Genomic DNA, 14513 nt, shown 5'->3' on the forward strand with positions numbered 1-14513 from the left:
GCCCTGGAAAGTCAAAGCCATGGGGCATGGGTGGGAGTGCAGTCCCCAGGGCCCCACCTGTCCAGTGCAGACCTATCACCCCTGCCTTCACAGCCTCGCTGGGGGGTCAGAAGAGACGTGGGGTGAAGGTGTTTTGTAACCTGGAAGGTGCCTTGCAGTGAGGTGGGCACCCAGGTACTGAGTACTGAGTGCCTGCTGTGGGCCCCACGCTGTGCTAGGTACTCCCCACGTTGTCACCGGTCCCCATAGCACTTGGGCCAGGGAGGCCAGGTTAGCCCCGTTTTGAGGCTTGGTTAATCACTCACCCGCAGCTGTGTAACTGGCCAGTGGGTGAGTTGGGGTTTTGAACATCAGGGCCTCCTTTAGTCAGCTCACTTGGGCTGAAGGCACAGAAATGGATGAAGAACAGGGCCTGCGGGCAGCGGGGACACAGGTGTCTGCTGAAGCCACTCTGTCTCCTCCCACCTGAGCCCCTGCCCTCTGAGCACTGGGGCTGAGACAGCCTCGGATGGGGGCCAGAGTAGGGTAGGGGCTGCCATCCCACCAGGAGCCCACCTCCACCTTTGGGGCGGCTGTGTGCCCACCAGAGCCCCTGCCACCCTGGCACTCCACCCACCCCGGTGCTCCACCCTCCCAGAGGCCCACCCACCTGGAGCTCCACCCACCCCTGTGCTCCACCCATCCAGAGCTCCACCCACCCCTGTGCTCCACCCACCCGGAGCTCCACCGAACCCTGTGCTCCGCAGCTTCTCTCCGAGAGCCAAGGCCACATGGCTCACCTAGTGAACTCCGTCAGTGATGTCCTGGACGCCTTGCAGAGGGACCGAGGGCTGGGCCGGCCCCACGTCAAGGCTGACCTTCAGAGGGTGCCTGCCAGGGGATCGCGGCCCCGGGGCTGTGCCAACGGTGAGTGGGGTGGGGCTGCCTTCCTTGGGTGACCTGGGTACCCAGGTTCATCCCCACATTGTCCCCCACCTGCCCCACTAACAAGGAAACACTGCTGCTGTATGCTGAGGACTTCATGCTGCTGGGCAGCACTGAGCGCCCTACTTACACCCTCCTGTTGACCCCTCTCCCAGCCTGATGAGGCGGAGCTCATTGTACCCATTTTCCAGATGAGGAAAGTGAGGCTCAGAGAGGGTGCTCACTCACCAGATTCACCCAGGGAGAGGCAGAACCACGGTCTGACCCCAAGGCCAGTGCTCTGGAGCCCACTTGACATTGCTGGATGGACAGACAAGTCAGAGAGACCCGGGGACGGCACAGGGGGCTGTGGCGGGGGGACACGGGTGCCAGGCCCAGTGCCCTGATGGCCTTCCCTGTCTCAGGCTCTCGGCCACGCGACTGTCTGGACGTCCTCCTGAGTGGACAGCAGGAGGACGGCGTTTACTCTGTCTTCCCCACACACGACCCCGCCGGCTTCCAGGTCTACTGTGACATGCGCACTGATGGTGGTGGCTGGACGGTGAGTCTCCGGGGCTGTGTGGCCAGCTCGGCCAGGCCCCGCTTCCTTTGGGCCCTGCAGATGGTCAGGGCAGACCCTGGGGTGACCCAGGAGGCTGTGCACATGAACACGGGGTGCTCTGAGAGGCTTCTCACCCAGCCTTCCACCCTTGGCCTGGCCCTGCCCGGGTGCTCCCGGCCACGCAAACCTGCCCATAAGATCTCCACATTCAGAGCTTGCACGGGGCGAGTAGAGGTCATGAGCTGACCCTTGGGGCTCCATTCGGGTGGAGGTCTGACCATGGAGCCGCCTTCCACTCCCTGAGGCTGGAGCCTCCACCCCGTCCCCGAGCAGTTGTGCCGGGGGTGCTAGGGTTGGGTCCTGGAATGAACTGTTGCTAATGTGAGTTCAAGGGCTGACTTTTTCTGTTATTCAGTAGATGGTGCGTGTGCAGGAGATAAAAGGGGGAGCACAGCTGCTGCCAGCAGAGACCCTGGTGGTCTCCTGGCAAGGAGCCGTCGTGATTTCCTTGCGCCTTCTGGTTCCTGCCTGGGAGGGAAGTGGGAGCAATAGAAAGGCAGGGGTGAGACAGCCGTAGGTGGCCCTGAGACCTCCCCAGTGGCAGGAGAAAGGGGTGGAGGTGGTGAGGCAGAGGCCCTGGCTTGAAGACATAAGGGTCTCCAGATCTGCCAGCTGGGAAGCCCCTTCTAGACCAGGGTCGGCCCACTGGTCTCCCATGGTCTCTGTCGCAATGGCTCAACTCTGCCTTCGCCGGGGCGGGGGGGAACGTAGCCACAAAGCAAAAATGCCTGGGGGCTGCATGGTGGCATGCAAGGGTGAGGGCGACATCGTAAACCATCCAAGCAGGAGGCGAGACGGGGAGGCCCGAGCGAGGCGGGTGGGCAGGGGGCAAGCAGATGCTCTCGGGGGGCAGAGCCTGCTGTTAGGAGCTGGTGGGAGAGCCGGTGAGAATCCCCGAGGACCCCGAGACAGACACACCTCTAAACCTCTCTTCAAGCTCCAGAGGAGAGAGTTTAAGTGTACCGGATTCACATTCTGGGCCTAAAAGCGCTTTTGTTTTCCTAACTCGGAACATCTGAGTTATGGCCTTTGTGTCTGGGAACCCCTCGGCGGGCAGAACAGCTCCAATGCACCAGCCAGAGCCCAGAAATCAGAGTTAGGGGATAGGACAGGCTAAATGAAACACCAAGACGCCGACCTGGGCCGTGCATCTTCCACTCCAGTGGACTTGAAGCCAATCTCCTGGGGAGTCAACCAGGACTGGGGCGGGAGGCGGGTAATTCCTCGGGCCCGGGCTCCGGGGCCAATTAGAGGGGAGTCAGTGAGGTGCGCCGGCCTGCTCAGCCCTCCCTCTCAGACATCTGGATCAGCTGGCCTGGAAGAAAGGCCATTCTCAGCTGAGAAGTGCTTGCGAGGCCGATAGACGTTAATATCCATTTGGGATTCCGTCAGAAGCAATCTTGTCCCAGATACCTCTGGGCGTCTGTCAGGCTTACCTCCCTGCCACACGGAATCGCTCGGAAACCCAATTGCTTGGGAGGGAGCTGGCCGCCGCCTTTCTGGACCCCGATACCATCCATCCTCATTAGGCTCCATGTCCAAACTGCCGGGCCTCAAGTGCCAACGCCGGTGGACAGGATGCCTGGGGATGGACATGTCAACCGGAGCCTGCTTCCCAGAGAGCCGGCCGGCCTGGGCGAGGAGGCGGCTCAGCATCCCTGCCCCCTTAGGGACACTTTACAGTTTATATACCACGGCCCTGCCTGGCACTGTGCCAGCCCTCCTCCAACCCCTGGAGGCCAGCCGGGCAGCCTCAGAGAGGGCAAGAGATTTGTTCAAGGCCACCCAGCAAATAAGCAGCCCAGCCTTACGCAAGTCCGTGGAACTGTCACACGGTGTCACTTGTCAATTCATGGATTCAACCACAGGGCGCCAACCACAGGCCAGAAGATTCCGCAGCAAGCTGCCGGCCGGGCGGGGAGCTGGGCGAATCAGCTGACTTGTGTGAGGGCTGTGGAGCCCCTCACGCCACCTGGGGTTACCAGAGAGGCTTCTGCACTGGGAATTTGGAGCTCTGGGGTGGGGGGGTGAGGCGAGAACGGTGTTCCAGGCAAAGGGAACACGTGCGGGGTCAGCAGGGAGGTGGCACGGCTTGTTCTGGGACCGCGGTGGCTCCGTTCTGCTGGTGTATGGCGCTCGCGGGGCCAGGGCCAGGTGGAGAGGCAGGCAGGGCCTGGGTCGAGTGGCTTCTGCAGGTACAATAGGAATCGGGCTTTTACCTGGGGGGTAGAGTGGGCTCCTGCTGCCCTCAGAATTTCCCCACGGAGGGAATGACCCAGAAACGTGGGGCTGAGGGGTGGAGGGGGCGCATGAGTTCCTTGGGCCCTGAACCCTTGCTGAGGGCGTGGGTGTCGCCACGTGGGAATGAGGTTGGGGACAGATGGACTCACGGCTCAAGGTGGCCTTTCCGCTGATGTGGCCACTGGCCCTGGCTGAGCCCCAGCCCCGCTCTACACTCACCAACGACCCCAGTGACCCAGGCCACAGAGGGTCACGCTGATCAGCAAGGCCACTCCTGAACCTAACATACACCCAACCCCATCCCTGCCCCAGAAAAGAAGGGGGAAGGCAGGAAGGAAAGGCCGGCCCCTGCTGACCTGTAACCCTGGGCAAGGGGCCCAGCTTGGTGGCCAGGTCCTTTGGTACAAGGCCTCCCGGGTCTACCCCTCATGCTCCCTTTTTGTACCTGTCACAGGTGCGGCTAAGCAATCACTGCCCAGGTGTTACCCGTCTATGTCCCAGCCAGGCTTGCACTCCGCAGGGCAGCGACTTGTCATCTGGTGGCCACTGTAGCTCAGGGGTCCGCATGGTCCTTGCACACCATCTGTGCTGCCTAAATACTTGCCGGACAGGTGACTGTTGGCATCTTCTGGCAGTGTAACTTCACCTTTCGGATCCTCACTTTTCTCATCTGTTAAATGGGTTAATGTAGTGCTCTTCATGGTGGGAACAGTCAGACTCCTCCACAGGGTGCTCACCGGTAGGGATGGAGCAGGGGAAGGGGGAAGGGACATCAGGGGTCCACGTGAGCCTTGGGGATTCCCTGCTAACAGAGGAATCTGGCTCCACCCTGCAGGATCTTTCAGTCAAGCAGTGTTTTTAAAGGGGAAGAAAATTCGTAAAAACAGAGGCCTAATTCCCTCATTTGGAAGGTGATGCATGGGACGAAGCAGCCATTTCCAGTTCATCTCCCCGGCCCTGTGAGACTGGAAGGATCACATTCCCTCTTGGGGCATCTCCTTCCTCGTCCAGCCAGTGGGGTGGCCCTTGTATGTCACGTGGTCACCTTTCAGAGCCTAGGGAACAGGGTGACCATGCCCAGGGCCCCATGTGTGTTTTATGGTGGGAAGGAGGGTCCAGCCCGGCATTAGCAGACTGGGTCTCCTGCTGTCCTGCCCCTCGGCCCCGAGGCACAGCCTTGTCCCCACCAAGATCCGCCTCCGCTGTGCGGCAAACTGGGCCTGACTGCCAAGCCCTCATCTTTGCATAATCACCAGCCGGGGTCACAGCAATCGGGTCCAGTTCGGCATCTCCTACAGTGGGGACCTGCGATAGGACTGATTCTGTTCTGCGCCCCCAGGCGGATCCACAGCAAAGCCAGCTTCCCCCAGTGCCGTGAGCCGAGTGGCCCGAACCTGCGTCCTCTGCCAGGCATTTTACTCAGATAGGCCTCTAATTGGCTCCACTGCGTGAGAAACCCTCCCCTCCCACCGTGCCCCGTTCCTGCCCTACCTGAGCTCCCCAGGTGGGAGGAAAATCCTTCTCTCATCAAAGAAGCCGCCACCTGAGCAGAGCCCAGCCCAGCAGGGGAACCAGGCTCAGGAGAGATGAACAGCTCCCCAGCGCCAGCCAGCTTGCTTCGGGATGCACTGGGGGTGCCGGGTAGCAGGACTGGGGAGTCCACCAGGGGTGCTGTTTTCTCCCTGTGTGTCCCACAGGCTGTGGTGGCAGGAGGACCTGCCGTGACATCAGTGCCCCAGGCTGTTGTCGGGCTCCGAACTGCTCTGGGGAGTCCTCGGAGCCCTGCACACGCTCACAATGGCCACGGCGACTGGTGACGACACCCCTCTGGCCCTTGACCCATTAGGTCGGAGAGAAGCTGCCTCTGTCCAGAGCAATTTGGATTTCTCAAACTTTGAACGTAGACGGGATGATGCACGTGGAGCTCGGCCCGGTGCCTCAGCATCTGATAAATGGCAGCTCTGAGCGGTGTTTGCCAGGAACCAGCAGGCACCGACTGCCAAGCCTGGGAAACGTGGCAGGGAGCCAGGCCCAGGGGTACCATTTGCAGTCAAAAACAAGGAGTGGGCCCGCTTCCTTCTGGGCTTGGCAGCTGGTTCTGAAGGGGAGGGAAGTTAGACCTACTGTGCTCCTTCCCCCCACCCCCACCGAGCGTACACCTTTTGCTTCATTGCGTCTCTGCCGTGATCCTGCAGGGGTCAGGAAGGCGTTGCTGGTGGGGCCTTTTTACAGAGAGGGAAACTGAGGCTCAGAAACGTCTGTGACTTTTGCGAGGTCACACAGCCCAGGAGACGCAGAGCCGGGATTTGAACTCAGCTCGGCCTCAGTCCAGGAAGTGTGCTCTTGCCGCAAGCCCAGGCAGCGGGGCTGGGGTGGGCCTGCTATCCAGAGGTGTCTGGAAAGGATTTGAGGGGTGACTGTCTCCCGGGAAAGCGGGCAGAGTCTCCCCCAGGGGCCGCCTTTGAGGGGCTGCATTTGCTCGCCTGTCCAAGTTCTCTGCCCTTTAGAGACAAGAATCCGCCTCTGCCACAGCCCGCCACCCCTCCTCACGGAATCACCTGCTCGGGAGGCCCGGGAAGCTGGTGGACGCCACAGCTGCACAACCGACACGATTCTGCCTGTAATTGGTTTCTGTAGCAGCTTCATCAGAGTTGAGGGAAAATCTCACATGCTGCCTCGTGGGGACCCTTCTCAGGTGGCAGAGACACACCCTCCCCATCTCGTAGCATTTGGACCCACCCCGCCTCTATCGCTTGCGCCTCAGCTCCTCTGACCACCTGCCGAGACCCTGCTCCATCTGCAGTTCAGCTGAGCACCTCCTCCTCCAGGAAGCCCTCTAGGAACACCCTCCCAGCCACCCCAGCAGGTGGCTCATCCTCCTCTGAGCGGCCAACAAATGTAACAACAATTGTTACCCTTATGGGATGCCCCGTATCAACCAGCACATTTATCCTCGTGGGTTGGAGCTGTTATAATTCCCGTTTTACAGATGAGGAAACGGAAGCACAAGGGTCAGGTCGGGAGCTGCTCTGCCCTGAGACTGCTGGCTTGTGCATCCATCTCTCCTGGGGCTGTGAACTTTCTGAGGGCCAGAGTCCCCCATGAGTCCAGGCATACCCTACGGGGTCTGGAGCAGCAAACCTGTCATTTTGCAGGGGAGAGAAGCCAAGACTTAGATGCTCATACTGCCTGTTGGCTGGAGTCTGGCTAGAACTTGAGTCTCCTGAGTGCCAGCCCAGGGTGTTTTTTGGAGCCAGTCTGGCTCAGCTATGATAAGGGCCACGGGGGCTCATGGATGTAGGGGAGCAACGTCCACCCGCTCAGCCGTGGGGTACCCCTCGGCTGTCCTCAGACTTTGTGTACCGTCAGCCTCTCCTCTTCTGGTCTCAGTGGGTCCCCACCTTGAGGCACCCCCATTCTGCAGAGGTCGCCCCACCTCTCCAAACCTGAGTCTTCTCATCTGCCAAATGAGGGCACGAACCGCTCCCTCCCGGGCTGTGGCGGGGAGGGCTGTGACTGTCCTTGAAGGCACTGGGGTGACCACAGAGCCGGGCCCCGACACTCGGGAAGACTCCACACTCTGGGCCGCGTGGCAAACAAGCAGCAGGTCGGACAGGGCCCGTCTGAGGAAGGGGCTCCGGTGGAGACCAGACCTGCAGAGCACGAGACAGGCCCCGGGAGCCCGTCTGACACACGGGAGAGTCAGCGGCTCTGTTGCCCCCCCCACCCCCCCGCCTCCTGCCGCCGCCCCAGTGCAGCCGCTCCTTCCTTTGAAACCGCCCGGCACCATCTGCAGGACCGTGTGGGCCCAGCGCGCCCCTGGCAGAGCCTCGCGAAGCGGCACTTGGAAGACGCCGGGCAGCAGGCTGCTGGCTTCTGAGAATCCGCACCAAGAAAACGCACCCCGTCTGTCTTCCCACTCGTGGCACCTGCCCAAGAGGCCGCGGAAGCGTTTCTACATCAATCACTTTGCAGCCGGAACCCTAGGGAGAAGGCCCCAGGAGCCAGACTGATGAATGTTTTAGCCCTAAAATAAATAGTCTGTTTCCCTACCTTTCCCCCACTTTTTGCCTAAGTGGGGACCCCCGTTCTGTGGGCAGGGTGGAGGAGGGGGATCAATCCTTTACTCGCTTCCCTCTTCTTATCTGGCTGATCCTTGCTCTGTAACTGAAGGCCTTCTCGTTGGTGACATCCTGCCATCCGGCGTCCCCTGAAGTCCAGCTGGTTTCCAGAAATCTGAAGCCACATCTGCAGTTCACCCTGAGCCTCTGAATCAGAGGAAACATACTCCTGGGAGCCTTGCAGGACCCGTGGATGACCTGTGCCGGTGCTCACTTGGAACACGCTTCTGCTGGCCACCATGCACTGTGATCGGCTCAAGGGCAAGGCCAGGGTTTCGAGTCTGAGATCCCAGCCAGTGCCCGGCATGCTCAGTCACTCAGCGTTTGAACCAAGGAATCAGGGCAGCCCATGGCAAAGGCCAGCAACATCAAAGGCTGGGTTGTGCTCCATTTTAATGGGTTGTGATCAACATTATTTTTTTAATCAAATAGAGTGGAATAGAATAGAACAGGTTAGAAAATATTAGTGCCTATTCATGTTAAAGGCAAATATCCTTTCGGGAAGCTTTTGTTTCAGATACAAACAGCTGTGAGTGTATGTGTCATGATGTAAACTGCATTTCCCTGGATCACGGTCCAAAAGTCTAAAAGCCACGCGTCGTGGATGTGTCTTCAAGGGGTGATTCATGCTTCGTTACCACTCAGGGTAAAGCGCCCGTGTTAGCAAACGATGCTGTGGCCTCTGAGCTGCTGCCGACTCCAGCCATCTCGGCGGGATGTCTGCCACTCACAGCTGACTGCAGATACCTTCCCAGGTGGAGGAGAAAGGCAGGGAGGCCCAGGTGGCCTTAAACGTGCGCTCATCCCCTCTGATCATACACCCAGACCGAGCCCCAGCAGGGGCCCTGCCTGTTGCTGGCGCCCAGCCCCGGAGGGCAGAGGGAAAGAGGGGCCGAGGACAGTGGCTTAGAGGCCAGCTCTTGCCTTGAGAGGCCTGGCAAGGAGGCAAGGGGGCAGGCTTGGGAGGCCCTGGCCAGTGACAGATGAGAGCGTGGACGTGGGGGGTAGGACATTGGCCTCCGGGTGTCCAGCCTGGCCTCAGGCTGAGGGGTGAGGTGTGGCTCAGACTGTCCACTCACGGCCACCTGACTTCTGGCCAGTTTCCGAGCTTCTGTCTCCTGTAACAAGGAGGGGGCCCAGGGGACACAGAACCAGCCTCCTAGGGTTGGGGTAAGGATGTGCGTGTTGCCGGGCAGGGAGGACTTACCCCGAGCATCTGTTGTGGTCAGCTCTCAACCCCAGCCGGTCTTGGCCACTCTGCCCGTCCGTCCCCATTTCTGGGGTTCGAGTCCTGCCCGTGCCTGGAAGCGTGGTAACCCCACTTCTACTTCCTAATAGCGGGAACAGGAACAACAATAACGATGGCAACACTAGTACCAGCCACTCGGTAATTTATTCCTCGCTGAGGTCCCGGGAGGTGGGCTGATCCGTGGGCGAGGGGAGCGTGGCCCGGGGCGCGGGGCAGCGGAGGGAGGCATGATTTTCCCCGACCACACCTTGGGAAATGCAGGGCCCAGGGCCCGGCCCTTCCTCAGGGCCACCCTGGATTCCTTCCCAGATGCCGGCCCTGCTGGCCACATGCCACTCGTCAGACCAGTCCTACTTCCCGCCTGGGGGGGGGTCCCCTGAGCCAGGCCTCTCCCCATGTTCCTCCTGACATGGAGATGCTCAGTGGAACATTTGAGAGAATGAACGAGGCTTGGGGATGTGCCCTGGGACAGGAGGCTCGGGAGGAGAGGGGCCCAAGTCTGGAAGGAGGGGCTGGGTGTGGCCTGGGGCAGGGTCCGAGGGAGAGGGAGGAGGGGTGGCCGTGGCCGGCCTGCGTCCCGAGGCTGTGGGTCTCCTTGGCTGGTGTGGATTGAGCATCTACGGTGTGCCAGGCCCCGAGATTACTCTCGGTGGGTCACCGAGGGGGGAGGTGCTGCCAGGGTCCCCATTTTGCAGATGTGGAAACTGAGGCTCAGAGAGGTGGGGTAACTGGCCGGTGCTGTAAGGGGCAGAGCCGGAGCTCTAGAGCCCAGGTTTGTAGCCACTGCCCCCCCATGCCCCCTCCCCAGCCCCTCCAGCCCCCATCTCCCCCGCCTCCTCCTGCAGAAACAGGCTCCGCTGTCCGATGCCTTCTCGGGGGAGCATCTGAGCTTCTGCCAGGATCAGGCCTTTCAAGGGGCGCGTGCTCAGGGTCCCGATCTGCAGCCATCAATACCACTGTCCGCCGGCTCTCAGATCTCCGAGCCTGATCGAATTTCCTTCCGCGCCCGTCCCTTCTGAGGGCTTTCACGTGTCAGGGCTGGGCCAGGTTGCAGGTAGCGGAACAAGAAAAAAAGGTGTCACCTCCCTCCTGCCACCTGAGGTCAGAGCTGCCCAAGCGCTGTGACGGATGGGTCCCCGCGGACAGCTGCAGCGCTGCGTGCAGACGCAGCTCCGGGCGGCTGAAATCAGGCTGTTTAGGGATGAAAGGGGCGGCTCGCTGGTGCCGCAGCCCGATCTCTAACACGTCCCACGTGGGCGCGGTGGGGGCGCTGGGGGCGGATGCTGCCCCCCTCTGCAAATGAGCAAGAAAAGGTCTTGTTAGAAAGAGTTGGGGGGGTGGGGGGGCGAGCTGGGAACAGGATTGTCAGTGGGTCTTGTACAGACTCAAGGCAGCTCTGGCCTGGACCAGCGTGGTACTTATTTCAAAGCAATTTAACCGATGGGATTCCCGACTCCCAAATCAAGAATGTTATTAAAATGAAGAACAGAGGTAGCCGGGCTGCTTGTCAGTACCCGCGTCACACCCCCGCTGGCTGTGGACTCCCGGTCCCTCCCTGAGAGGTGGCCGGGGCTCTGCTTTCCCAAGCCTCCATTCATCCCCTGCCCAGGCTCTTTATAAGGGGGGATGTGCAGTGCGTGACTGCAGCAGGGGTGTATCGAGAGACAGAGCTCTGGCGGCCAGGCCTGTGTGTGTGTGTGTGTGTGTGTGTGTGTGTGTGTGTGATCGGGTTTTAAAAACTTGAGAATGGGGTTTTGTTCAGTTTTGTTTTGACCTGGGAAAAGATGTAGGGACGCTTGCTCACCCCCTTATTATTTGACCAGTGACGAAACTGAAGCCCCAGCAGGGATGGGACCCGTCCAGGGTCCCACAGTGAGGCGGCAGAGGTGGGCCTGGAAGCCAGGCTTCCTCCACTGCACCCCAGTCCACCCCAGTTCCTTCCTGAGGGGACGTTTCAGGGCCGGGGGGCATTCGGTCAGTCCCCCCTCGGGCCACCACGAGACTCCCGAGTCCCTGCTCTGCTCTGGGGCCCGGTGGGAGCTGTTGAGGGAAATGGAGGCCCAGCCCCTGCTGTCCCCAAACAGGCAGGTGACGGGAGAGTGTGGGGCAGGGGGACGCACGTGGGGTCCTGGGAAGGTTGGAACTCGCCCTCCATCCTCCTCCTCGCTTCGCAGGTGTTTCAGCGCCGGGAAGACGGCTCCGTGAACTTCTTCAGAGGCTGGGAGGCGTACCGGGATGGCTTCGGCAGGCTCACGGGCGAGCACTGGCTAGGTGAGGCTCCTGATGCCCCGCCCGCGGGGTGGCCTGCCCTCTCCCTGTGCACCACATCCTGTCACATCCGAGCCCCCTCCTCATGTGGATGCCGTCCGGGTCTCCCTGGTGCTACGTGCAGAGGGGATCAGTGCGTCCAGTGTGAAGGAGCTCCACGAGCACAAAACCAAAGGCGGTGCGCTCGCCGGGGGTGGGGGGGTGTCCCGCAGAAATGTGTGCTTCTCCTGCCGGGGACGCCCTGGGACTTGGTCGCTGTCCCGGCTCAGGCAGCTGTGGCCAGTGCAAGGGCACTGTTCCAGGTGCTGGAGGACCAGGACGACCCCAGTGCAGCCCTGCTCTTGGGGGTCAGCACTGCCGATGCTGTGCTCTGGACACCAAGGGCGCATCTCCCAAAAGCAGCGGCCAGTCGGTGCTCCTGGCCACAGCTCCCACGGTCCCAGGGCTGGCATGTATTCCTTGCCTGGCACAAAGTAAGGGCTCAATGAGCTTATGTTAATATTATTATTATCACTATTATTTACTTACTATTTATCTTTAAATTCACTCAGTATTTTAAAATGTAAATATCTCACATAATTTCATTCTAAAGAATAACATCCATAAACATCACAGGTCAGAGGTCATGTATATATTTGGGAGGAAGCTGTGGCCTGAGGTCAGGTTTGGGGTTTTTTTGGTTTGTTTGAAACATAATTCACTATTTTAAAGGACACAATTCAGTGGTTTTTATTATCATTATTGTTTTCTCTTTTGGCCATGCTGCGTGGCATGTGGGATCTTAGTTCTGCAACCAGGAATGCCCCCTGCATTGGAAGCATGGAGTCTTAACCACTGGACTGCCAGAGAAGTCCCACTGGTTTTTAGTATTTTCACAGAATTGTGCAACTGTTACCACTATCTAATTCCAGAACATTTTCTCCACCCCCAAAAGAAACCCTGTGCCCCTTTAGCAGTCATCTCCCATTTATTTTTTTTTAATTTATTTTTATTTATTTATTTTTTTGCGGTACGCGGGCCTCTCACTGTTGAGGTCCCTCCCGTTGCGGAGCACAGGCTCCGGACGTGCAGGCTCAGCGGCCATGGCTCACGGGCCCAGCCGCTCCGCGGCATGTGGGATCTTCCCGGACCGGGGCACGAACCTGTGTCCCCTGTATCGGCAGGCGGACTCTCAACCACTGCGCCACCAGAGAAGCCCCCCATTTATATTTTTAACATAAAATAAACACATGTCATTGGAGCCACGTGCCCCCCGCCCTCCCCCTCCCCAGCATCGTTCGAATGACCTTGAACACCTCACGACATACCTCTCCCCCTTCAGCTTTCCTGGGCACGGATTTCGGGAACCTTTCCCAGCCAGGCAGGAGGGGAGGAGGGGAGAGCAAGGTGGAGGCATGTGGCTGGCCGGGACCACTAACCAGGGGGCACTGGGGGCCAAGGTCTGGGCTCCAGGGGGGGGTCAGGAGGGTCCCAGGTCACCCAGGAGAAGGTGGGTCCCAGGGGCAGGATCCAGACGCTTGCCCACTCTCCTGTGCACAGAGGCACCTGCTTTGCACTGTCATTTGCTTAATGTCTATCTCCACCCCACCTGGAGTCCATGAGAGGGTCAGGACCCTCTCTGCCCTGGCCTCCACTGTGTCCCCAGTGCCCAGGCGAGCACCGGCCACAGGAAAGGCCAGACACCCCAAGATGGACCTCATGACCTCAGCCCCTACGTACCGCACTCCTGCTGTGCACTCAGCCCATTTTATATACATCAGCCCTGACGCCGCATGCCCACACAAGGGGGATGGAACTGCCGTGTCCTCTCCTTTTAGGGATGAAGATACTGAGGCCCAGAGAGGTGGCAAGTAACCCAAGTCATAGGCTGGTGTGTGTGTGTGTATGTGCACGCGCACGAGTTGGGGTCGGGGAAGCCTGAGCAGGACTCACGCGCTGGAGTCCATCCAAGCTCTGAACCATACTCTGAACTGAGTGAACGAAAGCAGGGCAGGATAGGGGTCAGGGGAGAGAAGCTTCCAGGTGGGGAGTCCCTTCCCCGTCCCCTACACCCAGGTGGGTGTATAAAGATAGGGAGAAGTTGGCCAGGTGGGGACCCTGTTCCTGTAGCACCACCCACCCCCTTGGAGCAGCACTGGTGCCTCTGCCACTCCTGGCATCTTAATTGAAATCTGTCGGCAGCCACCGGGTGTGGGAGAAGCATTTAAGCGGGGCCTTGATTGGCTCCTGACAGACAGGGAGCCCTGACGAGAATGTCAGCTTGAGCCCAGCCCTCGACTGCCCTGTGCTGTTCCTTGCCTCTGCTTTTCCACACTCTCCTGTCACCTTCTCCTCGCGTGTTTTGTCTTTTCTTATTGAGTTATGGGAGCTCTTTATATATTAAGGTTATTGATTCTTTGTCAGATACACATGATACATAGTTACTCCTGGTCATTTGTCTTTCAGCTGTTTTTTTTTGATAACATTATTGCTTATTCCCTAGAAGTTTTCAATTTTTATGTAGTCAATTCTGCTAGTCTTTTCCTTCATATCTTCTGAATTTTAGGCCCTGCTTTCCCCTCCTAGTTGTATATCAATAAAAATTTTTAAAATAGGAGTAGTTTTAAAATGCTTTTTCAGTGTTAGGTGGTAGGTTCAGGTCTGTTATCCATCTGGGAGTTCACTGGGGTGATGATGGGCATCTCAGTATTCTTCCACCAGTGTCTTCCTCCCCACTGTCTGTGATCTGAACTCTGATAGAGGATGGGGTTGGATCTTGGCTCACCCCCAGGGTTGTGAGCATCCTGGCATATCAACAAGGGCTGGAGAAAAACCCAGAGAGTAAAGACTGAGGGAGGTAGAGGCAGGGAGGGAGGTGGCGTTCAGGGGGAGAAGGATAGAGGCGAGGGGGACCAAATCCCAGAGGAACCCGGCCCTCCCTCAGGGCACCCTCATGGGCACTGGGACTGCTCATGGAGCCCTGATTCGCCCGGAAGAGTGGGGTGCTAATGATGGGCACCAGTGACCACTCAGTGGTGGGGAAAGGAATCTTCCAGCATCCCCCCTGGGCTGCTCTCCCTCTTGCCCTATTCCTGGATCAGATTATTGGTCCTGGGCAAGAACTGAATGA

At 59.1% G+C, this 14513-nt stretch overlaps 1 protein-coding gene across 1 annotated transcript in view; it reads left to right on the forward strand.

Moving 5' to 3' along the window:
• Window positions 1-14513, forward strand: part of FIBCD1 (fibrinogen C domain containing 1) — a gene marked incomplete at both ends in the record, with an annotated part of 30409 nt that overhangs the window by 12860 nt on the left and 3036 nt on the right. The window contains 3 exons of the mRNA XM_081236335.1: window positions 747-906; window positions 1329-1465; window positions 11311-11407. Coding sequence (XP_081092461.1) covers window positions 747-906; window positions 1329-1465; window positions 11311-11407 — 394 coding nt within the window. The remainder of the gene's footprint in view (window positions 1-746; window positions 907-1328; window positions 1466-11310; window positions 11408-14513) is intronic.

This window comes from Mesoplodon bidens (assembly GCF_964165515.1).
Source record: "Mesoplodon bidens genome assembly, chromosome: 6".
NCBI classification, from domain to species: domain Eukaryota; kingdom Metazoa; phylum Chordata; class Mammalia; order Artiodactyla; family Ziphiidae; genus Mesoplodon; species Mesoplodon bidens.